This window comes from Semicossyphus pulcher, unplaced genomic scaffold (assembly GCF_022749685.1).
Source record: "Semicossyphus pulcher isolate SPU_LCO1_2020_fin unplaced genomic scaffold, fSemPul1.0.p SCAF_7, whole genome shotgun sequence".
Lineage (NCBI taxonomy): Eukaryota > Metazoa > Chordata > Actinopteri > Labriformes > Labridae > Semicossyphus > Semicossyphus pulcher.
Window position 1 is genome coordinate 21,332,610 of NW_027211748.1, and position 27,709 is coordinate 21,360,318.

The following is a 27,709-nucleotide window of genomic DNA, read 5'->3' on the forward strand; positions in this document are numbered from 1 at the left end:
GCCACTGTAGCAGAGCTCTGAGGCTTCCAAATGTGAAGCGGAGGAAGGACTAACCCGTGTGTTCGTCATGTTGTTTTCCATTGTGCACTGATTAGTAATCAGCAGCTGTGATGACTTTCTGAATACAGCCACCGCTCTGATTTCTCCAGAAGTACCGACTAACCTTTATCCACCCGTCTGTTCCTTCAGTGGTTGCTGGTGTGGTGCTTTACATTGGTGCTCAAAAACCATAATCACCAACACAAACAACCTCAAAATACGACCGCTCTTTATACTGTAGACGGTAACAAGGGATCTAAGTCTCATTACTTTGTTCCGGAGGGTGAACAAACATCAGATTTGATTGTCTTTAATCGCCTCTGCGTTGTCAGCGAATGTAGGAAACTGATCAGTAATGTACTAAAACTAGATTCTATGTTTTTGTCTTTCTACACGCAGATTAAAGTCTGTGCTTCTCATGAATGACTCCCGCTAACTGCAGTGAAAGTATGAATTGCAATCCTGAGGTCTTAAAGACGGCGCTCATTCTGGTTTCTACTCCTTTTTCAAAATAAGATGCCTGCTCTTACAAAGTGATTGTCGGTGCAAAGTGAAGACCCGCCGTCTAACATCAAAGCTAATATTAACATCAGATTCTGTTTGTAGCAAGCCACATAAACAAATAATAATCATATGTACAAGGGGAGTAAAGGACATTGAATGAGAGCTTTTATTTTGAAATGAGGGGAGGGGAGAGGGGGCATCTTCAGGTTTCCACACAGACAAGAAACGACTCAGTATTCAGCCTCTGTGCATGAATGCATCATTACAGTGAATGATCTGCCACTACATCCCATATTTGATTGTATTTTTTCCATCATGAGGTAATTTTTTGTGACGACTTTTTCTACCTAATGTATTTCTAGCTTCGGCTTGTTTTTTGTGTCGGAGACTGCCGAGGGAGGCTCGCGAGCAGTTTGTATGTAAAGGATTTATTTATACTTTTTTCATAGAGAAATCATGAGACAACCACTGACGTGCAGAACTTTGTAATGTTTACCACTTAAACGTCGAGCATTTCAGGGCATCACAGGTCAACGCGCCTTTCTTCGATGTGTGTTTTCTTAACGATGAAAAAATCAGTAACTTAAACGTTCATGGGAACAGGATCCAATGTTTGTCTTCTCCTCTCAGTTTGTACATAGGATGTGTTCATTGAAATTTATGTACAGTCTTTTTGTAATAAACAGCTCATTGAAACGATGAACACGACTGCGTGTGCTTTCTGTCTCGTAAAGCTGCTAAAAAAGAGGTTTAAAAACTTTTTATATGTTGAAAGAAAAAACAAATAAATATCAACAGACATCTGAGAATAAATACAACCTTTTAAGATATGTTCTTCTGCATTAAACACCACTACAACTTTGCATTTGTGGATATCACTGAAACATATAAGTAACATATGTGCACAAAGTATCAAATAATTTCCCAGTTTGGGATCAATAAAGTACATCTATCTATCCATCCATCCACCTACCTATCTACCTATCTAACTAAAGTTAAAATCATGCAGGCTGAAGCTAACCCTGATTCAAACGTGTGTGTGTCCAGGAGGAGGAGGGATGAAGTCAGGCGCTTGCTCATGTGGGTAGTCTCCAACGCGACCGTTAGGTTTGTCTGTAAAGAAAATGAAACAACAATTGAATCCAGCTCTGTGGGTTTAAATATGCTGAGTTTTAATGCAAACAAAGTCCTGATCACTATTTTATTGAAAATTCCTGCTTTCCTTCAGTTTTCTCCAGAGCAAAATCAGCAGTGATCTGAGCTGCAGCAGCATCTCCTTAAAGTTAAATTCTCAGTTTTTTCACCTGTGGTGATAAACGGTAATTGCAGGAGCACACTTCCCAGATATCTGGACAGTGCTGCATGTGTGACGTCCACGGTTGGCTCCGGCTGTAACTCTTGATTTTCCTGGCTGACGGTCGCTTTCCTTTTTAGACTGTTTGCCTTCATCTGAGCGTCGAATTTGTTTCTTTTTCTTTGTATTTTCACTTATTTTTGAAGTTGTATCTGTATCATCCATCTTTTCTTTGTTTGTTCAGCCATAGTAGATTACTGTTTACTCGCAACACTTGCAGAGACCGGAAAAGCAGCCGCTTAGCTCCGCCTACCCTCTCTGGCAGACCAACCACTGCTGGCTGATGGAGAACGCGTCACTAACTGGGCGCTGCTTGTGATTTTTTCACCCAGTCTGTAATACTGCAAATGTAAAGGCTTTCATCAGTGGGCCTTAGGCTCAATCATTGTGTTACCTCATTGGGATAGTGACTTAACAGACATTTATTTAAATTAAAATCTTAGATAATCACTTTAAACAACCTAAAGTTTGTTGGTTTTTCAGGAGGTACAAGTCTGTAATTTTTATCTTCTTCTTACGATTAAGTATCAATACTTTTCATGCAACAGTTTCAATGATTTGTTTTGTTTTTAACTCGGCTTGTTCTTGAACAATCTACAAACTTCCTCCACAGATAGTTTTAACTTCAAATGGTTACCACCTTCTTCAACTGTAAAGTTAAATACAGATTTTTATGACTGATAGTCCATATATTATACACATACAGTGTATTGACTCATCAGGGCTTCAGACTTTATGTTTTGGTAGACATGATTGTAGCTTTTCAGTCCTTTCAGAAGTGTTTTAGCACCTCCTAGTGGTGGTTTTGTTAGAGCAGGAAGTTACTTGTCTAAACAGGAAGTAGTGTTACCTGAAGGAAGCCCTTTTAGTGTCCTTAAGCAAAACTTCTGCTTCCTTTTTAATAACAAAAAGTCCCTCAGAACTATTTTAGATACAATTTCTTATGAACTAGTCCAGTTGTAACGAGCATTCTCACCTGTGTGTGCAGATTGGAGACTTCGTAAAGTGGGGGCGGCTCTCTTCATCGCGGTCTGGTAGTTCTGATACAGGACAGTCCCATACTGAACACAGACGCAGAAAGAAGACACACACGTTTGTTACTCTTGAATTTCCCATAGTTGAAGCAGATTTTTCTAATTTAACTGCAGTTTTGAATCTGACCTTGGCTATTCTGATGGAGTTGACCCACAGCAGCAGAGTGTGTTCATCGTCACAGCACAGGAACTTGACGTATTGCGACTCTTTCTGGATGCAGGGATGCTGGGGAAGAGTACAGGTGGAGAGAAACAGTGATGTGTATGCGGCTCTCCTGTGTAGCTATACACTCTCATAACGCAATCCCAATTTGTAAATCAGGGCCTTCCCTTATGAACGTGTGGCCTCAAGCTGGTAAAACTCTGATGGCATCACTGTGACATTTGTTTTCACAGGCTGGATGGGAGTGGAGTGCTCCCTTAAATACACATTCTGTGTCCCTGCTGTTAGTTTATTTGTAGTACACACAGCAGCCAGCAGGGGGCAGCCAATACAAAGCTGTAACAAGCACCACCAGTTGTTAGCACCATGAAGAACAGTGGAGTAACTAGAAACAGGACCAAGAGGCTGCTTTCATTGGGGCTGTGGCTGACCCTGATTCATTTGATACATAAAAAAACAACAGACAAAAAGAGGTGATTTTTTTTAAAGATAAAAGGCGGTACAGTTATTGACAACATAAAACTATATTTAGTTGTTGTTGTCTCAAGGTTCCCATGATTGAGAAGCAACTGTGCGACTGACACTTCAGGCCAGTCAAGATGGACAAAACCAACAACCACATCTCACACCTTGTTGTCAGCACAACTGATCTGTCGATGTCTGTTGTGGTGAAGAAGTGTTAATGCTGAGTACAGTCCTGCTCTCTTTCCACTCAACCCCTCGGAGGCTGTCAGACCTGCTATCAACATGTGGTTTTCGTGATAATGTGACCAGACTGTCGTGACGTACAGAAAGTATCACACAGTTAGTGTCATTTAATGCTCATGTGTGTTATTGCTGTGATGCATAAACCACAGCTACAACTGACATTTAAACTACTTACTTCAAGAGCCCGACCAATATATTGGCTGACCGATAATTATGGGTCGATACAGACGAATCACAGCTGTATTAATATCAGTGTGTAGGTTTTCCAATATCAGCTGCCTACAAAAACTTTATAAAAAAACAATGCTCGGGATGATTTGGTGTCATACCGTACTTTATAGAGTAGACCATGATCAGACTCTGTAGTTTACTCTCAGCACTGTCTTCAGCACATGTGGCACAACTGAGCCGCAATGCTCTGCACTGGATTTGGTTGACAATGTATAATCATTTTATTTGTTAACAAAAATTTAGTACATTTGCACCGTCACAACCATAGACTGTATAAATAATGGGCGTAGCCACCGTGACCTCTCCCATTGGTTTCTTGACTGCGTAAATGAAGCCGAACTACGGCCGCCACCATGTTGGTTTACTGGTGGTGACTGACTGCAGTCGTTTATTTATCAGGCTAAAGAAATAGCAGACTCGCCGCTCGCTCGCCCGGTGAGATAGCGGTGGGTGAACGTACCGGTAAACGTAGAATAACTGTCTTCTCATCACTACGCTCTGCTATAATATCAACTTCTGTCAGGAAAGAGGGGGTGGGGGGGTGGGACGCAGGTGCAGACCCAGGGGTGTCTCAAAGTTATCCCAGAGGGATAACCACAAAATCGCAGTAGCGATAGATTGGAAAAGGGAGGAAAAAGACAACGAAACTGTATAGAGCCGCTACAGGCTTCCTTAATGAAATAAAGCACTAAAATGATTAACTAAATCACCGCTGCCAAGCAGCTGACTCAAAACCAAAATTGTCCAGGAGACCCAGAAAACTCGAAGCTAAAGGCAAAGGCTGCCCAGGAGGCCTTTGATAACCCAAAAGGCTGGAGTCACACAAACTCTCCAGCACCCCAAATGATTCCCTGGGAAACAGGCAATTGACCACAAATACACACAAAGTTCTGAGTTGGTGTTTGCAGATACACCGACAACTAGAGAAGCCACATGGAGAACCTCTCACTACCTCTGAAGGTGAGATAATGAGTCAGGGCAGTGCACTGGAGACTCAGGGTATATGAAGACTGCCCACACCTGGGCTTAATCAAAGCCAATCAGTGCCACACACACCTGATTGCAGTGAGTTGATTCTTTCACCACTCTCACAGAGCCGAAAGGTTGAGTGCCCTCACAACTTCTGACTCCTATTTACTGGCCGATGATTAAAAAAATATTCGATAAACACTGAACAGGCTAACAAGCTAGCTAAAACGAGCACAGTAGAGCTAGCTGCTCCATAAATCCCACAGAGACAGATTATTTGTCCAAACTTTGAATGAAAAAATCCCCAAAAGTCTCCAACAACACAAACAGGTGAAGTTAAGTTCAGTGATTGTGTCTGTGTTGACGTCTAGAAGACAGCCAGCAGGATCCGTCCGTCAATCAAGTGACCACAACCCTATAATTTAAGGCTTAATATAATTAAAACAGGTGTGTTATAAAAAATTCACCCCCCGTACAGTTATCTTGAACAATAAAATTAGCTATTTATAACAAAACCGTTTTTTGTACCAGGCTGTAAACATGTTTATTTCTGCTGTAAAAATTGGCATTTTCCCACCAGCTGTAATGTTATTTCTTGTTTTTCTGGAGCCTCAAGTGGACACGCGAGGAACTGCAGTTTTTTTCAACACCGGAGGTTGCCGCTTGATCTAAACGCAAGCTGAAAAAAATTCACTATATCGGGCACCATATCTGTAATCGGTGAATTTGTCCTCTCTGACATTGGTATCGGTATCAGTCTCAAAAATCCAATATTGTTCTAGTGACCTTTTGGGAGCATCATGGATCCCTCTATTCAGGCAAACTAATCCAGCTATTTCTCTTAACCATGTACGTCTCTGATTCTTAACTGGGTGTGGTTTGTTTTGCTTGGTGAGTAAATCAGTGAAATTAGAGGCTGTGGAGTCTCTTCAGAGAAACAATAATTGTGATAAAACACAGATGCAGAATAAAAGTTTAACTGCAGGATTTTAAAAGAAACAGCTTCTACAGCTCTTTTTTTTCTGGCAGCAGAGTAACAGGAAAGTAAATAGATGCTGAAGGGCATCTGGCAGGGTACTGGCTGCTTTTGAACGTCAGTTAAAGTCTTAAATGTTTAGTTTTCTCCACCTGCACGTTATGCACCAGATGACTCAAATGTTCTCTGTGCGGCCTTTACGTCACGAAACACCTTACCTTAAGCATGAAGCAGAAGTTGGTGGGCGCTCTGTATTTCTGTTTGTAGTTGTTGGTGGTGTACACGTTGACTTTTTCAAAATGGACAAAGCAGGCGAGATCACTGGAGGACTGTCGGACAGAGAAAAAAAAAAAAGAGGATAATACGTCTCAGGTCATCTTGAAATTGAGTCCTGCACACCAGAGCTCTTGGATGCTTCATGGGAAAAGTAAATAATACACATATTGACATCAAAGGAGAATATGTCTGTGAGTCAATATAATTTACAGCGCTGGTAATCCAGAACAGTCGAACAGTGATATTTAATAAAGTAGCATAAATTAGAGCAGTCTAAAAAGGCCTGTTGATTATTTAGTCTCGCAGCTCTCTGGAGTTGTTTTAACATGTTGTGAAGATAAAACCAACTTCCTCTGTCTCACTGTATGGCAGATGTTACGATGAAGACACTTCAAAGAACACAAGATAATATGAGGCCAGTTGTCTTTATTTACTGTTCAAAGGAAGTCAAACTCGGTTACAAGGAAAACATTTTCTCACTCGAGCATTTCAGCATTCTTTCATTGTTGATATTAAGCAGAGGCACATCGTGGTCACACATTCACCACACTGTCAAAGACGCCCGTTGTTTACAAGACACGACAAACTGTCCGACTCCGCCTGCTTCCTGCGCTCCATTATCTTCCTTCCTCCTGTACTGTACTGTACGTGGGTCCATTTCACACTCCTGCAGTTCATCAGTTCTGCTCTGTCCTTGTCTGATTTTGGCCATTCGTCTTCCTCCCGCGTAATGAACTATCCCTTCCACATCTCCCACTGGGTCATCCATGTGTCCTTGGCCTCAGATGATGCTTGCGGCTCTCTCATGTTTGCCATTAGCACATCTGTCTCGCACAGTTCCCGCCCTCCATCTATTTGATGATTTTTTGGTCGGTATTTTTCTCCTCAGTCTCAGTGACAGAGCGACATGTTTCTCTTTGACTCCGGCAATGCCTCTATTAACACTGTCCATCTTCATTTGTCTGGCTCTGCCTCTTTCCTTTCCGCCTCTGATACGCTTGAGCACTCCGATGTAAGTCATCGTAGACTCCCCACTGATAAATATGTCTTCTCTACTGCCGTACTTGTCTCATCCAATCTGATTTTCTCCCCCAATACACTTCTTTCTTACCATTCGTTAAATGAAAACAATCATAGCACTCTCATGTATGTCTGTCAAATGTGTAGCTGGAGTCAGAAGCTGGTTAGCTTAGCACAAAGACAGGAGAAGGGAGAATAGGCTAGCTTGGCTCTGTCCAACAGTAAACAATATTTGTATTATAATCTTATAGCTTTAAAGCACATTAATTAACATGTTAGGTTGGTAAATTTTAGACATTAAATGGTTGTATGGAGGTTATGTGTTGCCTAGCTAACCTTAGCTGGGGAAAACAGCTAGCTTGAAGTAAAACCCCAAATTTGCAATTTGAATGGATTAAAACAAATATAATGTATGACTTACTGTGCTTAAGAGGTAGTTGGTTGATTTGTTTTTACCTTAAGAAAAAGATAGACTAGCTGTTTCCTCCTCCAGCCTTTATGATTAGGTAAGCTAAGTGACTTCTAGCTGTAGTGTAACGACATAATAGTGGTATTAATCTTCACTTGCTCATAAAAAGAGCCAAAAGGATTATGTTTGGAGAATAATGTTATGTTTGGCTTTCTACATTTTAAAGCTCCTGTGAGGAACTTTCGGTGTGTTGATTTTGGCGCCCCCTGTGGACAAAGCGGTACCTGTTATCTCTCTGCTGATTTTGTCTTGTACATGCTTAGGTGGTGGTTTTTAACAAAAAATCGCCTCCTGCTACCTTTAACAGTCATATGTATCACTCACTTTAAATTTTTGCACTGGAAAATGTAAACAAAGTCAGCGTGCAGTTAATCGCTTCATCTGACACCTACCCCCCCCCCCCCCCCCCCGCCAGCAGTTTCAGGCATAAAAATAACTGTATAGAAATAATCAATCTTGTCGCTGATGGTCTGGTTTGCTTTTGTAGGTCATAGAGAGTCATGAGAATTAATTTCAGTCTGTTTCATAACCACCGAAAAACTCCTCTCAGGAGTTTTAATCACCTCTCGTAACTTGTTATCTAAGGATTATCAGGGCTAACGTCAGATAACCATGTTAAGTTTTAATTTCAGTTTTAATTTGAGCTGTCTTATGGCTATTGGTAGCTAAAAAATATAAACTAGTGAGTAAAATTCAAATGTTGTGGGTTATCCTTTTTATCTTTTTTTTATCCTTTTTTTTCACTGCCCAAAAACCCATCAGAATGTTCTCAAACAGTTTAATGGAGGTGTCATTAACCACAAATTAAATGTAATCTCTCATGCTTAAAATTGTTTTTTTCATTTAAAAGCCATACCTGAATTTAACTGCCATACCTTTGTCTTTCCTTTGGGAACATAGTAGAGGCCCGACGCTCTGAGAACGAAGAAGCGAGCTTTCCAAACCTTTTTCCCATCTTCCTTCAGATACAGTGTGCCCTCAAGATCAGGAACAATCACAGTAGAACCTCCAAAATGCTCCTGAGGGGTCAGACGACAAAGGTCACAGGCGATTTGAAATTATTACAGGATACTCATTCCACAGTTCAGGGTTGACAATAAAAAATGCTGAGGTATAACTGTGTGTCCACATAACAACATAAGAAGTTTCTGTGTTTCCTTAAAATAAACCAAAAGCATTTATAGGGGAAATAAAAAGGCCCTAATAGGGTGCCTTGGGGTACTCCAAAGGAGGCTGGCTGCACATTATCAAATCTAACAGGCTTATCTGTCTTGTTGGTAGGAAGTAGACTGAAGGGCCAGTCCTTAACAGCCAACAGCATACTCAAAGCGGTCCAGAAGCAAGGGGTAATTGACTTTGTAGAAGTGAGTTGAGAGATCTAAAAGAATTAAATGATTGTGTGATTGCCTGAGTCCAAAGACAAAAATAAAACAGAAGGTCTCTCAAAGAGGCCAGACCTTAGACGACAATGTCTGGTCAACATCATTGTTTTTTGTGAGTTGGATCAGTTATGTTTGCTTGTTCATGAGTGGGATCCCTACAAAATGGCCCCTTCTACGCCCTACGCCAATTTTTCATGAAAATGCAATTTTTATGCATCCTAAAAACCTGAACGAAATTTGCGAGCAGGGGGAGCCTCAATGTAAGCAGAGGGGAGAACTGCCTGACAGTCCAAGGGTAACAGATCTACCATCATTTTTTGGCAAACGTGGTTACCAGAATGTATAAAGTTTAAAAGTTGTTGTTTAAAAGTTACTAATTTAACCATTTTTAATATGTCCAGTAATATAAGTTGTGAGCGTGGTGCTGTGACTGACCTCGAGTAAGAGCTGTTTGGCTTGCTCGTTAATCCCAGTCAAACACGCCGTCTTCTTCTTCCACATGTAAAATAACTTCAGGATGAGAGGAGCATTGTTTAATTTAGTGACTAAGCATTAAAGCGTGTAATCAAACTTTGGCTAGAAGAAAATGCACGCAATTAACCCCTTCATACTCACCTGAGGGTCTTTGAACATCACGTACTTCTGAGGTCTTGACACGAAATAGATTTTGTTTTCACTCTCTTGAGTCCACGCAGACAGCGGCTCCACTAAATATTCATGGTCCTCAAAGCCTCTCTCTGAAACGATGAGGAGTCACACTTTGAAAGTATGTAAACGTCCTCAGTCCTGGAACATGTGTGCAACAGTCTCCTGCCTCTGTGTTCACGTGCTGTATATGCACACTATGATGATGGCCTGCATATGATTTGAGTAGTTGCACAGCATGTGTGTGCCTTCGTCTCACCAATCTGCAGCTCCGGGTTGGTCTCGCACAGGCTCCAGGCGACGCTGCAGTCACAGTGTGTCTTCTCAAACAGCTTGTCCAAAACCTCTCGGACCGTCTGTCTCTCGTCCACCATCAGCGTCTTGGAGCTGCCGTCACTCATCAGCACCTTTACTATCAGCTGGGAAACAAAGCGATTACTGTGTCTCTGAATGTTGTAGAGAGACGCATTAAACCATGATGACCTTACGCTGCTTACTTTGTCGTCTTTCAGGTTCTCCAGAGCCAGTTTAATTTTGTCCGCCTTTGTCTGGGGTTCACTCTGGAAGCATAACATGAGGAAGTAATATATTATAAATATTCAGTAAAATGAGGATTTTCATTATTTTAATGTGTACCATCTGCAGCTGTCCAGAGGATCCGGCAGTGTTTGATGGGGGAGGACGGTTAGCTGCCGGCGCAGATTGCTGAGTCATGGCTGACGCTGCAGTTTGATCTGTTTGGCTGCTGGTCTGTTGATCTGTGGGGACAGCTGAGGTGGTTGATGCTGATCTGAGGTCAGCCACCAGAGCATCCAGGTCCTGCTCCTCCAGTTCATTAAGAGATTCTGTAATGATATAAGGTGTGATCAAACGTAAGAGAAATTACCCTTTACATGCCTCTTGTTGAATCCCTGAAGTGCGAGGAAAAGTACCAAAGAGCAAAGTGAAGCTGCTCAGTAACCAACACATTAGACTTTGGTCAGACTGAGGTGTTTCTGTGTAGCTCCGAGTTACACTTCACTGTTAAAAATAGGCAAAAATGCACATTTGTGTTCAAATATAAAATTAAATGTTGATTTCAAATGTGTTTACAAAAGCGATTTCATTTACGATGCATCTCTAAAATGTAACAGAAAAAAGACAAAAGCCCTTTTAACACAGAGGTTCCACAGCACCGCCGGTCCTTTACTTCGCTGGCTTTATACTTTTACACTGAACAAAACAACTCCGTCACATTGGTTTCCCAGTGTGTGTTTTTACACACACGCACGCATGCCGCTGTTTACTCCGCAGTTTACGCTCACCCTGGTTCTCCTCTGTCACGCCTCTGTTACTTCCTTCACCCCACCATTCAGTCTACATGACTTTTACACAGACGGCAGGGTGTAACAGAACGTGTAAAAGGGGCTAACTTCAAAACATTGGTTTGCACTTGAAGTGAAGTTGGAAAAAAAAGATTAAAAAAGGCTCACTTAGTTTTACCCTCGAGTTTGCTGGACTGAGGATTTTTACTCTTTGGTTCTTAATTAGCCTAATAACATGCTTTTTAGTTAGTTTATAATTGTATTCTTTCAAAATATTTTATTGTCACTTCCCAAAACAAAGCTTAAAAAGTCTTCACATTGTGCCTCCTTGAAATAACTTAATAATTTTGTTTATCAGTCAGACATAAGAAGGCCTTCCAGAGAACTTTTACAGCTTTTAAAAATGCATAATGCAAAACATATTTCAACATAGTGTGGCGAATAAAGTAAATAATTGGATTGCCATTTAGCCAACTTATTATTTCTGATAACAGGACTGAACTTACGCTTACACCATGAGGTTAGCTTAGCTTAAGAATATAAACAGTAAGCAGCAGAGAGACAGGAAATATGTGGAGAAGAGAGTTGGGGGTGACATACAGCAAAGGGCCGTCGAGGACCACAGCCTCTGTATATGGGACGCCTCTCATTCAGCTGAGCTAAACCAGAAATGCTTCTGTTAACTTCTCCTCTAAAGTTCACTGACTATCACTTTATATATCCTGTTTGGTGACCTCACACGGACAACAAGAGCCAGGCTAGCTGTTTCCCCCCGTTTCCAATCTTCATGCTAAGCTAAGCTAACCAACTGTTGACTGTAACTTCATTAGAATTTAGATGTGAGAGCTGTACGACTCCTCATCCGACTCTTGGCAAGAAAGCAACTCTCAAGAGTTATTTCTCAAACACAGCTCGCTCAATTTGTATTGAATCAGAGCGAATACATTTTTTGCTCTCTCACTTTTATCGAAACAAGAGAGCTGGTCTGTCTTTGGGCCTAACTGCAGATTTTAGCTTCATAATATAATTTCTTTCTACATTTGTGCAACAACTCTCTGCTTGTCCTTCAATTCCCACTTGCATTTCTCTCCACTTTTATCGCGCCTTGCTTCTGGAGGTTGGCGTGCCCTTCTGGCACAAGTAAAAACAGTCCCTCCTCATCTCCCAGCAGAAGTCTTATCTCTCCTCAAAGACCGCCTCGTGTCTCCCCCACATCCCCTCTACATCACGCTCACAGTCAGGGCAGTGTGACTCTTGGTTGATTGAACTTTTATCTTCCGTTGTTGCTTTGGATGAGAGCATTGAAATCTCACTGAGCACTCACCGTTTAGGTCTGTGAAGCCGATGGAGAAGGTGCTCCGTCTGTTTGGGACAGGAGGCTCTTCTGCTGTGTCCAGTAAACTCTGAAACGCATGTGATAGTAAATTAACATCTCACAGCACCGAGGTTTAAATTTCATATCATGTTTTAAAGGTATTTCTCTTGGAAGTCGAGTCTTTGACAGAAGCTGCAGCTTATAGTTTCAGATAACGCTTTTTACCGAAGAGCAGACAAAAGAATTAAAGCATATGTTTCCTTTTTATGTAACAGGAGCCTGTTATTTATGAAATTGTTTCCCTGCTCTCCATCACGCTCTGTTTACAAGCTGTTACAGTAATAGTGAACACATGCCACTCAGTTTACGTTTTGCATTGACGATAAATCATACATCAGCTCGTAAAGAAACACTAATTTGTCAGAACCTTGATGTTACACTCTTTTTTTATAGTACGGACTGCACATCGGACTCCGTTGCATCTGTGTTCCTAATTTAAGTGTCATAAAGAAAAATGGCTGATTTCCAAACTGCAACATTTTAATCAGCAACACGTGTCTCCGCGGGCTCAATCATATTCTATAAACAAGCAGGGCAGGCTGCCAGCACGCAGCTGAAGCATGACCACTGTGCTGAAAACACATGTCGTCATGCTGGAGCTGCTGCAGCTTAAACGACACCTCCGAGCGCTCGAACACAGGGATGAAAAACACTCGGTTTGTCTTCTGGCTCCGAGGCCGTAAAGCAGAGAATGGACCCAATCAAGGCAATAAGAGGAATTAATTTTAATCCCTTTGTTTCTCAGTCTCTTGCTTTAATCAAAATGCGTCTCTTGCAGACTCTGGTAACAGTGTGTGGAGTGTTTCTGTCACTGTGATGGCGTTCCAAAAGGACGAAAGCCAAAGTGACATATCAAGCCTTTATTTTGTGGTATGTCTGATGTCATGTTGCAGATTGATCCCACTCTCAGGGCTGCACTCATTTAGCTTAAATAGAGAGATTTGAAAAGGACGATAACGATTTGCGCCTCAGGCCGAAGTCGCATCCGTCTGAGATGTGTAATGTTTTTCTTGGCGAGCTGCAGTTATATGATGAGCAGCTTATGTGTGCTTAAGGAAATCTGCAGCGCTCGGCCCAAGGTCAGATCCAGATGCACTGACTTCGCGTCTCAGTGTCGCCTTACATTTTTCTGTCCGATGCTCGGTTACAAAACAAAGACTGCCATATGTAATCAGATAAGGTCGAGATTAGTGAGGGAAAGTTCAAGTGATTTGACTGATTTACCTCGTGTAACCTGTTCCTACATCAAAAGCTCTGATGGGGACGCTCCGAGAGAGGGCGAGAGTCTCGGCTCATCTGGTCGTGTTTTGAGAAAGAATGCAGCCAAAGATGTTGGACATCACAGTCTTGTTTCACACAGTGCCAGATGACACACTAATGCAGAATGGCATCTTGGTCAATGTATTTTCAACCATTTTTTTGCCTTTATGAGATAGGACGGCTGAAGAGAGACAGGAAATGTGGGGAGCAGAGGGTGAGGGGATGACATGCACCAAATGATCGGCAGGCCGGGAGTCGAACCAGCGATCAGTACATTGAGGACTGTAGCCTCTGTACCATAGACTGTATAAAAACATTGACGACATGTCAGCTCCCTAAAAGTGAAGCCAAACCCTCTCTATCGCCCCCCTACTGACTGGCTGCAGTATAGGTCATAAAGCCCGCCTGCTCCATGTTAACAGATGGGACATGAGGTTTTACAGTACCGATGAAAAGCTTTTGTATCATGCCCAGCCACACACCCTATCCATTCTTTGATTACGTTTTCACTTTCCCAGTCCACTGTGTATTTCTTCCTGTATTTTGCCTACTTAGCAGGGCGTCATGTTTCTCCCCGGCCGGGGTAGCTAGCGTGAATTGTCCAGTGTGTTAACGGATTCCGCTGCAGGTGTCACTGCTGTGGACAATAGCTGGCTGGCTGCCTGCACACGGTGCACCGAACGTATACAAACATATACGGACTGTGTGCTGTTCATGTCCGCTAACCGTGACAAATAGCGGACAAAAATCTCCACCCACGGCAACACTTCAGCAGGAAAACCGCAGACCTGGCAACCCTGCTTTCACATTAGCAATTAGCTCACAGTACTGCTGTAACTCACCTGAGAGAGATTATCCATCTCTCCTAGCAGGTCACTGAACATGGCATCTATGTCGTCCATCTGCAAACGAAAGAACAAAACATTTCAGCAGCAGTACTTCGGGGATTACGCACAACATAGGATGTAGATTATAGGTGAGTACAGAAGTGGCACCAGGAACAGAAAAACTGGATAATTTCACTTCACTGTAACGTCCGTTTCTAACAGCACACCGTCATGAGGCAAGCAGAAGACTCAGGGAATAAACATCAGGCTTCCACCAGCTCCTTTATAACAATACACATTTTTGTGGTTTTGAGCTGCAAACAATCGTGCAGCCTGCACACACATGCACACACACACACGGTTTGGATCCGTCTGTAAAGGCTTTACAAGCAGATCAAGAGTATGCAAAGAGTGCTCAATCATGACACAGGGGAAAAAAAACATAAATATGATCTCTGTTCCAAAATATATTTAACGTCAAAGCGCTGCGATGCAATGTCACTGCCATGACTCTGCAGTGTGACAGCTTCAAATGGTTTCCACGTTGCTCTGAGGACAAACAAGCTGTTTTTATCTCCGTCCAGCAAACCAGCGGACCTCGTCTTCAGTAAACAGCATCACTTAAGTCCACATTCCTCCCACAGAACACAATTCAGACTTACTTTGACATAAATTGAAACTGATTTATTGGATTTTCCTTTGTCTCATTTAGCTAAAACACACCATATGAGGTGCAAACACTGTGGCATCTCGCTCGAGTATACTTTAAAAGTCTTTGCTAACACCATCTGAAATGTCCCCTGCAGGTGTAATGAGCTTTAATACCTGTTAGCCTACTTTCTGAAAGGAGGACAAACTTTGTGCAACTCAGCTTCTGGACTCGTCCATATGGAGACGGCACTTTTCCAGCTTTAGGGGTCAAAAATACAGCTCGCATGTGGAGCGGCTTAAAAAGCAAACTGAAGAATGAGCTGTGTGTTTCTCGCCAACTCTCTGAGACCGTTGCTATGTGCCGTTATCAATATGAGTAGATATCAATCTATGGTTTAAAGCCGCAGCAGCATGCAGAGAAACTAAGACGGTACATAGGACAGAACCAAAGTCTTTGTGGTAAGATTTACATACAGCAAGTTATTTAATCATAACCTGATCTTTTCTACATGTTTATGCATCACTTCACGTATACCGGCACAGAGAAGTTTGCTGCTTACTCTGTTGTAGGGTTCAGAGAGAAGCATGGACAAGGTGGACATGATGCAGTAAAATAGCAGCACACATGAGCAGCTGTCTAAACTAACAACAAAACCAATGCCTGTACAGTAAATCATTTGAGATATTGTGTTTGTGAACAAGTCGATTCTGTTAAATAGTTATTTATTAGACTAAACAGAGTTAGGGCTGCACACTGGTGCAGTGGTTAGCTCTGTAGCCTCACAGCTAGAAGGTTCCTGGTTCGTTTCTCAGTTCAGGGAACTCCGGCTTCCTCCCACAGTCCAAAGACATGCTCGTTAGGTTCACTGGCGACTCTGAATTGCCCGTAGGTGCAAGTGTGTGAGTGAAAGGTTGTCTGTCTCTGTGTGTCAGCCCTGTCATTGACTGGTGATCATTTCAGGGTGTACCCCACCTCTCGCCCAATGACAGCTGGGATAGGCCCCCCCACGACCCTGAACAAGATAAAGTGTATAGATGATGGATGGATGGATCACACACACAGTGTCTGTTCCTTCATGTGCGAACACCTTCTCGCCTCTGGTGTTGATTATATTTAAATTTAATCACATGTCTATTGTACATGCTGTGTTTTTGTTCTTGTCTGTCTCTCATTAAGTTGTTGTGTTGTGTTGAGAAGCTCATCTCTGTACTTCATTAACCACATCCCCATACTTTAGTGATCAGTTTCTGAGTGAATGCTGGGAAAGGCTTCAACGCCCCTGAGACCCTAAACAGCTAAATCTGTCTTCAAGAAGTTTAATATTGTAAGTATGTGAAGCCAAGCCTCACTTCTTGTGTTCCTGTATAACCTGCTTTTACTGATTGTTTTGGTCCCTTTGTGGCTAAAGAGACCGTTTTATCCACTTTAAACTTTATATCGGGAACATGTTAGCAAACATGTAAACATGTTAATCTACACCTGAGGCAGACAGGAGGTAACATTAACATTCATTTGGAGTCTTTTTTTTTTTAGGTCTTTTAGCTTTGATTTGGGAAGTATCTGATTCTTAACCTGCTACATGTTCAACAGCTAGGTGCTAACTTAATGTGTCAGGGAAGGAAGTGTGCAGAGAGCTTATGATAGCATTCATAGTCATCCCATTATAGTAGCTCTAAATGTGTACTTTCTAAAATGTTGGCCACTCAGAGGCAGCCAAAAAAAGTAGATGTTTAAAACGGTTTATAAGCCATGCAGATACTGAGAAACATTATCAGTAATTCGGAGTTTCATTGATGTCAGACAGTATAAGCCCTGTTTTGTGTGCATTAGGTGCTGCAGCTGAAAACAGCAGCCTGCTGTGGCTGAAAACTCCTCCATGAGAGCCGTGAGAGTCTTTGCCCTGGCCGGCCCACAACCTCAATTTCAGAGCGCTTCTCACCGGCGATTACTGTTCCTAGGATACGAAAGTTGTCTGGTGGAACGCTTCCGCTTCCCTTGGTGGTGACTGTTAAGACCATTTTAAATCGCACTGTATGCATAACATCTGCTTTCATTCAATTCTACAAAGAAAACATAAAAACAATGTAAAGGAATCGTGTCTCGACATTAGCAGCAGCTCTGGATGAAGACACTGACCCCTTGAAAAAACAAAAGGATTAGCTTCTCCTCCGCCATTGTTGTTGACCACACTGTGTAAAAAGATGGACGACATGACAGCTCCTTAAAAGTGAAGCCAAACCCTCTCTATCGCCCCCTGCTGACTGGCTGCAGTATAGGTCATAAAGCCCGCCTCCTCCATGTTAACAGATGGGACATGAGTCAAACTATAAAATCAAAATACGCGTCAAATACATTTTTCTCAAACATGGTTTCTGTCATTATAGTTAGTTCTTATCATGCTGATTTACGTGCAAGTGTTCATTTTTCTGACAAGAGTTATTTGATGCTGTAAAAAGGATGATTGACAGCTCTGTTGAATCACTACAGTCATTGAAGTTTACATATCTGTGAACGTGTTGTTGATGTTAAATACGCTGACATGCGGGATCTTTGTCGTTTTTTCGGTAGTTAAGTGTGTGTTTTGGTTAGCGGAAGTGGCTCCGGCGGCTCCACTCGCTAATCTCTACTGCACTACTCTGGCTCCAAATGACATCACCGTTGCAAGATGGCAGCGCCTGTCACAGGGGCTAATTTGGCAACAATTTCGTACAAGAGCAGATGGAGACGCGTCGTCATCTATATATATGCATTGTTGTTGACAGAGTTGATATCGGAAATTCTTCTTGATTTTGATTGGTCAGTGAGGGAGAAGTGATAATGTCGAGCGCAGCGTCGTTCCAAAAGGTGAACTATTTTTAACTGAGAGCGCTGAGACTGAAAACAGCCGAGCGCGTTTTTGCACTTTTGCTGAGCATAGAAAATGCTGAAGTGCATTGGGTTTCCTTTTTTTGTATAGTAAATAGACACTCCCAGCGCAAACAAACGCTGTTAGTGGACACAGGCCCTAATGCTGCATGCTGTAAAACTAAAACAAAAGCTGGTATGAACTGGTGATAGTTCTCTATGAGTTGTCACTAGAAGCATTCCCTTTCAAAAACAAGCTGTCATGTGATTCATTTTTAAAACAACATATTTGATTGTAGCTGCTTTAACATCTGTTATCTTTAGCTTCATCAAACAATACTTTTGCACATCGTTATAGAGCTTTATATATCGCCTGAAAAAGAGTGAATGAATTCTCAGAAGAGTCTAAATATGTGACAACTCGGCCAACGTTGTTGAACTTTGTGCTGATATATTTTATACATTAAAGCCGCAGCTAAAGACAGACAAAGTGCATGTTACTTCCTGTGTGTGGTATGAATGTATACAGTGTTTGAGACTTAAAAACATTAAGAGCCTCTGATCCGCTCTTTACTGCTCTCTGCACCACCGATATTTATTTATACACACTCCGACACACACACACACACACTGAGCCTAACTTGCATATACACAGACAGACATACAGTACACAGTCCTGCCTGAGCTGCTCACTCTCATTGGGTGTTTACGCAGCACAGTAAACAGAGCATCCATTAAGCTGTGAGGAGGGAGAAGAGGAACAGTGAAGAGGCTGCGAGTGGATTAAAGTATTGTTTCCATATGAAAGCGAAATTTGTGGGTCGAGAAAGTGAACTTCACCGTTGAGGACTTCTGCCTCTCATGTGTGAAAGTTACTCACTTCTGTTTCTACAGTCTTGCATAAAAAAAAACAACTGTACATGACTTTATCTTTCTTCAACATGAATTACTTATCAGTGATGCCGTATCTGCATGTGCTCATCAAAGCATGCATTACAAAACCACTTCTCCCTGCTCTCATCGGGCATGTCAAACTGCTGCTGCCGTCTCCCTCTGTGGTCTCTCACATCAGCCGAGCGAGGAGCCGCCAGCAGACAGACAGACGGACGGCCGAGCCAAAGAGTACACAAAGCGATTTATTGAGACTTATATGCATGAGGGGAATCAGAAAGCGCTGCCTGCTGACAGCACACCAACATGTTTTCTCTTCTCTTGTGGTTGAGAGCTTTTACTGTTTTCTAATTAGTTGCACATCCATCCGTTGGCTGCCGAGAGAGGACATGTGTTTGTCCTAAACAAAGCTGATGTGGCTGCAAAAGAATTTAACTCTTTATAGGTCCAACAGAAGGAAACACTTAATATTAATATATTGTTTTACAGAATAGTTCCAGAAAGTTGCTATAAAACACATATAACATTGACATTTCTCTTTAAAACATTCACTATACCTTTAATGTGTCAGAGTTCTTACCTTTTCTGTCTCCATCACGCAGGGAAGCATCAAACAGGGTCTGTGAAGACGCTCATGGGTCAGGCAATAAGAAGTAACCACTCTTGCACTTGACTTAGCAGATATCTTAACTTCCTGTGAAATCAGGAAGCAGTTTTAACACCCCTCTGGTAACCCTGAGGGAGGTCATGTTTCTAATTATGTTGCATGTATGCGCTGCTGTACCGCAGCTACTGACCATTATATATACCTGCCTCTTGTCTTCATTCCTGTCTTAAATCTGCTGCTACTTTAAGTCTGCTCACTGACTGACTTTAAATTCAACACAGAGAAGCAGCATATCTAGATGAAGCTTGCGCCAACTCTCATATCTTTTAAATCTCTGGTTAAAACTTCCTTGAAAACAAAAACATAAATTTTACAACCCGTTTCTTTCTTTATTTTCACGTGTCGTTTTACGTCCCTGTGTTCTTGTTTGATATCTTTTATTTATTCCTTTTTATGTCCCAACATAAATGTCAAACCCTGCACTGCCATGCTGTTTAAAAGGTCCTCTACAGATAAACCAGCCGTGCCTTAACGAGCGCTAATCAATCAGTGTGAGTGGAAACACCTGTGGGAGTGTGCGGGGGGGGGGCCTTTAAACACACGGGTCAGTTGAGGTTATGCAGCATATAACTAAGTGACAGCTCACAGGGTGCGACGGAAGAAACTGGATTAATCAGTAAGGGACAGTCTGGAAAACAGAAACTGTTGTTGTATAAATGTTAGCTAAAGTGTAACTAGCTAAAAGAGAAGCATTAGCTTAAACCCCCCAACACAACCATCCTGGACAGAGTGAATTAAACATTATATTAGCTAAAAATTAGCTAAATCTAACAAGACAGTCCCAGTTTGGACGTTGTGGGCCTTTCTGTTTGGAGCATGTTCTCCCCGTGCATGTGGGAGTACCCTCTGGGTACTCCGGCTTCCTCCCACAGCCACGGTCATTGGTGACTCTAAATTGCCCGTAGGTGTGAGCGTGAAAGGTTGTCTGTCTCGAGGCCTCTACGTGTCAGCCCTGTAACTAACCGGCGACCTGCCTGGGTGTAACCCCGTGATGAATCATGGTCAGAAGTCTTTGGTGTCTGGACTCTACAGAGAGATGTGGTGATCGAAGGGTGAGCAGCAGCGAGGTGCTGTATGTCCCACCGTGCAGTCACTGGTGGTGGAGGTGTTGGCTGACGAGATGAAGAAGCGTGGGGGAGGTGGAGGCATATCTAAAACGACAGCAGCGATCTGATAGGCTAACAGCGAGGGTGTGCTGCAGTGCTGTTGGACAGATGTGACCAGGTGATTACAGCTGAGTGCAGGAAAGTAAGAGTGAGAGTGTGTGAGCACAGACATGAACAATACCATGCAAAATATCGTCCTCCTGACTGAACTCAGGCTTGAGCTTCATTAGGCAGACGAAGCTGAAATGTTTGCAGGCTGAAATACAGTCCTGTATACAATTCTTCCTGATTGGATTTGCAGAAATTAATTTAGAGAGATGTTCAAAGCTTCAGTTTGCATTGCTGTTGAATTTAATGGCATTACAGTGAGTAGAATATTAATGTCCAGCCCATGAGCGCAGGCTGAAAACACTTAAACGGTCTGCAAACGGAGTCGACGTGGCAGCAGACGGAGCAAGACGCTGAGATAAAAGCAACACTAATAGAGCAGACAGGAGCTACATACAGAAACGTGTGTGGTCTCACTTTAACCTCAGAGGGAAAATTAGTAACTGCGTCTGAGTGTGACCATGCTATCACCTGCTGTGTGTGCGCGTATGTGTGTGTGCTCACTGCAGATTCACCCCTTAAAGAAGTCATTTTCAAAGTCCAAAAGTTTTCCTCTCATCGTGTGACTGTTTAAAAGTCTTTCTGAAGTAACGACTGCTAAAAAATGGAGGGTTTAGTGCCTTCTCCCTTACATGCTGCGTTTGTGTGTCTCTGAGTGTGTGTGTGCGTGCGTGACCTCCATTTTATCATGAAAATGACAAGAGGGGGAAACGTTAAAGGCTTTTTAAAGTGGGTTTAAGCTGTAATCAAAGCCATGTGGGTCCGGGAGGGGAAATGAGAGTGGTGATAAACTGTAATAAAGTTTACATTTTACAGGAGAAGCGGTTTTGTCTCTGACTTTTCTATAAGTTGAGTGTTGTTTTAAAGTCCTTCCACTGCACCCTAATCCACTTATACAGAAGGGATCAAAGCTTTGAGGCCATAAAGAGCAGAGGTTTTTAATTCTGGCATGTTTAAAGCGGCCGATCCTGCAGTCAGAACAAAAAAAGGTCAGAAAACAAAGCTCCATATAAAAACTCTATAAACGACATCTCTGAAATTCCTCTGGGCCATTCTGAGCTAGTCATGCAGTTCTGGTAACTGAGCACACAAAGTGACCCTCCGGAGTGTGAGAATAAAAACAACATTAGAAAAGTCCAAATATCTCCCACATGCAGCTTCTATGGAAGAGGAGTGACTCTGAGGAGTGGTATGTCCGGGAAAGCTACGGGTTAATTTAAGACTAGGAGCAAAGCCTGTTGCCAATTAGGAGCAGTGAGCGCCACATGTGGGCTAGACGGAGCTCTCTCCAGAAGGGGCAAAGGGGGCAGAAACCGCAGTGCGCGCGATGGAGACAAGCTCGATGTCTAAGCTATCAGTGGTTTAAGATCAATGTAACGTGCATCAACGGACAATTCATTATTTGAGCGTTTTCATTTTTAAAAGGAGATGAAACAGGATCTGCGGGGCTGAAGGATTGATGCGCAATAAGGAGCCACCATTCACTCGTGGCCTGTTTCCAATTTTACCTTTTAGCATTGCAACATGGCACGTATCTGTACTTTATTTTTTCTCTGTGTAATATCTATTGTCAATGGAGCAGAGAGCGTATCGGAGAACTGCCGGGGCCCGCGCTGCATCCCTGCCCAGGACTGGAGGAGACCGTGCGTCGGAGCGCACTGCCAGGGGCGCACGGAGCAAGTAGCGTCCCGACGGCAGTATCCCCTCGCTGCGCAGTCCAGACAAGGACAGGTCTACCCGAGTTACCAGCAGGATGCTCGTTTCAGTCATCAGCAAGCCCAGAGCGCGCCGTTAGCGCCGTACACAATTGTCCAGCCTCAGCATGGAGGCTTTGCGCAACAAGTGGATGCGGACAGCAGCAGGAGGTCGAACCCGAGAACCATCACAGCGGAGGTTTTCCATCCTGACTGCGCCGGAGGGACCTGTCCGACTACTGTCTCTCATCGCCCGACCCATCATGACTCTGCAACACGAGAGTGCAAAGGAATTGGATGTAAACTTCCACATCGGATGCGCCAGAAGCCAAAGCAGTGCGTCGGAGACGGCTGCAGTACGCACGGAGGAGAGTACGGGAGAGAAAACTCTTCACCCGTTCATGTGACGGACAGAGCGGCGCAGTTTCTGGATGAGCTGCCAGACTTTGGGTCGGAACGAGGTGCATGGATACAGCTGACGTGTGACATGAAACCAGGTCAGTGGCCTGGGAGCAATTAACCTCAAATGGGAAAAAAGAAACTGCAGCTTTCTCGGTGATAAAATTATAATCACTTAAGTTGCTTCGTAATACCTTTCTTTCTTTCTTTGCTGCAGGGACTAACGAGGTTCCCTCAGAGGACGCACTCGTGCTGCAGCTGCAGCTGTCTAAGAGCCAGGACAAGCTGGTTGAGGCCCTCAGGGGCCAGCAGGACGAGGTCAGGGAGCTGCAGAGGCTCCTCAGTGAGCAGCAGGGGGCGCTGGTCAGCCAGCAGAGAGAAATCCTGGAGCAACAGAGGAGGATGTATGAACAGATGGAGCAAGTACGGCTGCTGTGATTGATGATGGGGATTAATAATGAGGGAGATGTTAATGGTTTTTAATGAACACTTCATGGTTGATGGTTCTGTTACTGGCCAGTGATTAGAGAAACATTTATTCAGAGATGGATGGGGAACATTTGACCTAGAGAAGTTTTATTATGTGAGGCGATGCAGACAGCAAACGTCCATGTGGAGGATCTGTTCCATATGGGATCAGAGGAAGAGGATGTTCTGTACCTCAATCAAGTTTAAATGAGAAAGTTAACAACAGAGCAGATGAATAGGCAGTGCAATGATATTGATATGATTATCATCACTGAGATCACACTAAAATTGTTGCTTTTGATCTGTTTCCTTCCAGGTTAAAGCTCAGTACAACATACTGATGGACGGCATCAAACAAACATCCTTCCAGAACCTGCAGGGGGGGCTCGACAGTCACATGGAGACGTTGAATGGGCAGGTTAGAGCCCACCAAGCACAGCAGGCGCTCTCTCTGCACAAGGTGGACATGGACGCCAGCGTGATGGAGGTGAGCTGCAACCAGGGGGTGTGAGCAATTTCACGCTGAATATACTGCATGATACCAGACGCTGCATTTATAGACACAACTTCATCGCAGCAAAAAGCAGTGTGATAAATGTGTAACCAAAGGGATGGTCAAAAGTGGCTTTACCTCAAAATTAATTCAAAGACTGTGAATACTTATTCCACATATTGAGATCTGACAAGTACATAAGGTGCCTGCCATATCATTGATATCACACTGACGTGTCTGACACCATCAGGTGGGTCGCTCCCTGTTGGCCTGTGGGACCTGCAGTCCTGAGGAGTACTGCGGCTTCAGCAGCGGTCAGCCTCGCTGTGAGAAATGTACCATCTGTCCTGCTGGATTCTTCCTGGTCGAACAGTGTTCAATCCACGCGGACAGAATCTGCCAGGTCAGCACTACTTTCCACTTTACATTATAACTGATGACATGAGGGAAATGTCTGGCTCTGTAGCTGCTTAAAGTTCCACTGTGTTCTGCTGTTAGTTGCTAACTTTGTCAGTGTGCAGTTTGGGGCTGGGCAGGGAGTGCACACTGGGTTTGTGGAGTTTTGTTTTTGCTGAAAATAACAGCTGCTGAGATTTGGGAGAGTGAACCAAATCAGTGGAGTAACAACACCTTCTCACTCCCATCTGTGCAATATGGAAGCTTAGTTGGTGGCCCTAGGCTTCAAAGTATGACAATCTAGGTACCAGCTTCATTTTGGCACATGCTGTGTTCTGCGTTCACGTCTACCAAATAAATAAATAAATAAATATGGAACATCCATCCAATCAATTTTGCAATATCGGGGCAACATCACAACACGTGGTTAATGTTGCAAACCTGACGGAGTTGGGTTTTGTTAAGCGCTAAAACTCCTTTGCTGGTTCGGTCTTTGAAAGTTCTCATGCAAGTGTCCAGTTAACTACATGTTACGTAACTGGAAAAAATGTCCAAACTAAGGTCTGTGAGTTCCTGTTAGTTGCCCCAAAACACCACCCAGAGCTGGCTTTTGTGCTCTTTATACTACATCACATGACTTCAACGTAGCCTTTTCAATCAGGCGAGACCAGTCAATGAAGTAAGGAAGAACATTTATTTTACAATAATGATTTGGGAATGAATCATGGTCAGAAGTCTTGCACTTGGACTCTACAAGGAGATATGGTGATCGAAGCTTGTCGAGCAGCCGCAAGATATAACCCCCATGGAGTCCAGACACTGGTGGTGGAGGTGTAGGCCGATGAGAAAAGCCATATTTGAAATGACAGCAACGATATGATAGGCTACCGATGAGGGTGTGCTGCAGTGCTGTTGGACAGATGTGACCAGGTGATGACTGCAGGAAAATAAGAGTGAGCATGTGTGAGGAGAGTGTGAGCAGAGAGGTGTGAGGTATGAACGGCAGAACCAGCATGCAGTCTTCCTGACCGAACTTGCTGATTGCTTCAAAGTGTTCATTTTTTCACCGTTACAGGACAGAGATGAATGCCTTGAAATACCGGATCTGTGTGGAGATCAACAGAGGTGTCAAAATACTCCAGGTAACATGACTTTTCTAATTTCCCTAAAACAGTAGAGTAAAAAACCGTATAGTTCTTTAAGTGCTTTCAGTTAGTGAAACATGTTTTGGGCTAACACTCACTCTCCCTGCCCTCAGGTGGATTCAGGTGTCATGCCATGACAGAGCGAGATGCCAACTTGGGCATGTGTGGCCACAGCTACTTCTTCAACTCGGACATGGACGAGTGTCAGGCCTGTAACGAGTGTGACGGAGAGCCTGTGGCCTCACCTTGTACCTTCACTACAGACACCCTCTGCTCCGGCCCTGCCGCAGGTGACAGCACCCTCTCTCTGACCTGGGCTGGAGATGTGGGTCTGCTTGGTGCAAGAGACCACGTCCTGGCTCATGCCTTCCCAAGTGTGCAGCTTCAAATCCAGGGAAGAGGCGACGCAGGTCTGTTGTCGGCTGAGGACGGACGGCTGGTGCTCAGGCAGCACGGTCTGGTCTGGCTGGACGAGAATCTCTCGGTGAGCCACGGCTGTCGCAGCTTCATCCAGGTGTGTCTGCGTATGAACAGCACGGACAGCTCTGAAGGTCGGGACCTCAGTGGCATTAGGATCGAGCAGCGTGAAGGAAGGTCGCTCCAAAGTGCTAGCATCAGCGGGGTAGCAGAAGTTGCACCAGGACACATTATCTCCCTTTTCCTCCGGAGCGCCAGCCACAACTGCAACCAAAGCAGTGAAGGTCTGCAGCTGTACGACCCTGCAGCAACTCCTTTCAGTCTATTCTGGCTCTCTCATGACACTGGGGCTGTAGCCATGACAGCACAGGCCACAGTGTCCGCACACTACCACACAAACTATCGCCCAACCTACCGCACCACCTCCACCTCTGATCCTTACGTAGTCGGGCTGACCCATGATGGCCGTGGGATCCGTTTCGCAGAAAGTGGCACCGTGCGTTTTGTATTCCAGCAGGCGTTGTACTCAATGGGCCAGGCGTGCGTAAGTGATGGCTTCCAACTGTTGGCTTACCTCAACCGCAATGGTACCGGCATGGAGCTGTGTCGTTCCTTCAAATCAGGCGTCCACTATCGAGACACATCTATATCTCTCTCTGGAGCAGCTAGAGTTGAACCTGGGGACGCACTGGGTTTCGAGATACTCTCTCCTGCTCAGTGCAATGTAAGATTCTTTGGTGACGAGACCGGCATCAGCGCCCTCAGCTTGGTTTGGGTCCCTGCTGCTATCTCTTCCTCTCTGTCTGCCAAAGTGGCTCATGTTGGACTTCCCTCTGGAGCAGTCCGAAACAAGCCCCTGTTCTTCCGCCAGACCAGCGCTCAGGTGTCTCAGATGGGGCTGCTAGCGAAGGGATCCGCAGATCAGAAACGCAATTTTGTCTTCAGAGAAAGTGGCACCGCTAGTTTGGCTCTGGATCTCAAACTCATTCACTCCTGCAACCTTGTGAAGGTGACTCTTTTAAGGCGAAGTGATACAGAGGGGTCGGGAGGAGGCCGTGAGGCGGAGGGAGCACAACCGGTCCCTCTGGCCCAGCAGGTGGGTGGTCAGATGCCCGAGGGAAGCCAATGGGCCAGTGTGAGCCTGCGGGCATCCTTCCAGGTTCATAACGGCACAGTGGTGTTCTTCACACTGGACTGTGTACGCGGACGGGTCAACCAGATCAGCCACCAATCAGGAAGTGGAGTGTCAATCCTCTGGGTGGCAGCATAACACCAGACTAAACTTTTATGTCATTACAAGTTAGATCAAAGGTTAAGCCATTTATATGATGGACGAGTTTCATTGGTTGGATTTTAAAGGAAATGTTAAACAGTTTGAAAAAGATGCTTTTTTGCTTTCTTGCAAGGAGTTACACCGATTCCTAACTGGAGGCAATGCAAACAAGTCCTAACCTACTCCATGCGTAGGTGAACAGGTTGCTCTCGCCCTGGAGCTATATGTCCAAAGTTTCATACACTTACATTTCATTTGTTGCAGTAGCTACCACAATGGTCGCAAAAAATGAACAAACAATCTCATCGATTAGTTGCGCTCGAATTTACCTGGCCGATTATTTGCACACCATTGGATATTGTTTGCTCTCCCGCTGTTTGTTGGGAAGAGTGATTAGATGACCAGAACAATTCCACTCTCATATCTGTCTGTTACATATTAAGCTAAAGCCAGTAGCCTGTTATCTTAGCTTAGCATAAAGATGGACAGCTAATACGGGTTCTCTCCAATGTTAACAGTTTTTTACAACCTCACTAATAAACCCATTATAGAGTGGCATCGATCGTCTCCTGTAACTTATCAAAAGAAAGTGAATAAGCAACTTCCCAAATTTCTAGTAT

General features: G+C 43.8%; 1 protein-coding gene across 1 annotated transcript; it reads right to left on the bottom strand.

Moving 5' to 3' along the window:
• Positions 1–696: 696 nt before the first annotated feature.
• Positions 697–19,576, bottom strand: LOC138612244 (amyloid beta A4 precursor protein-binding family B member 1-interacting protein-like). Its single transcript, XM_069685560.1, has 13 exons — positions 19,504–19,576; positions 14,552–14,611; positions 12,399–12,477; positions 10,407–10,615; positions 10,268–10,330; positions 10,030–10,189; positions 9,741–9,862; positions 9,561–9,635; positions 8,619–8,762; positions 6,197–6,307; positions 3,059–3,157; positions 2,874–2,958; positions 697–1,656 (listed from the first exon to the last, which is right to left on the bottom strand). The coding sequence occupies exons 1-13, from the start codon at positions 19,531–19,533 to the stop codon at positions 1,571–1,573; spliced, it is 1,323 nt and encodes a 440-aa protein (XP_069541661.1). The 5' UTR covers positions 19,534–19,576; the 3' UTR covers positions 697–1,570.
• Positions 19,577–27,709: the final 8,133 nt, after the last annotated feature.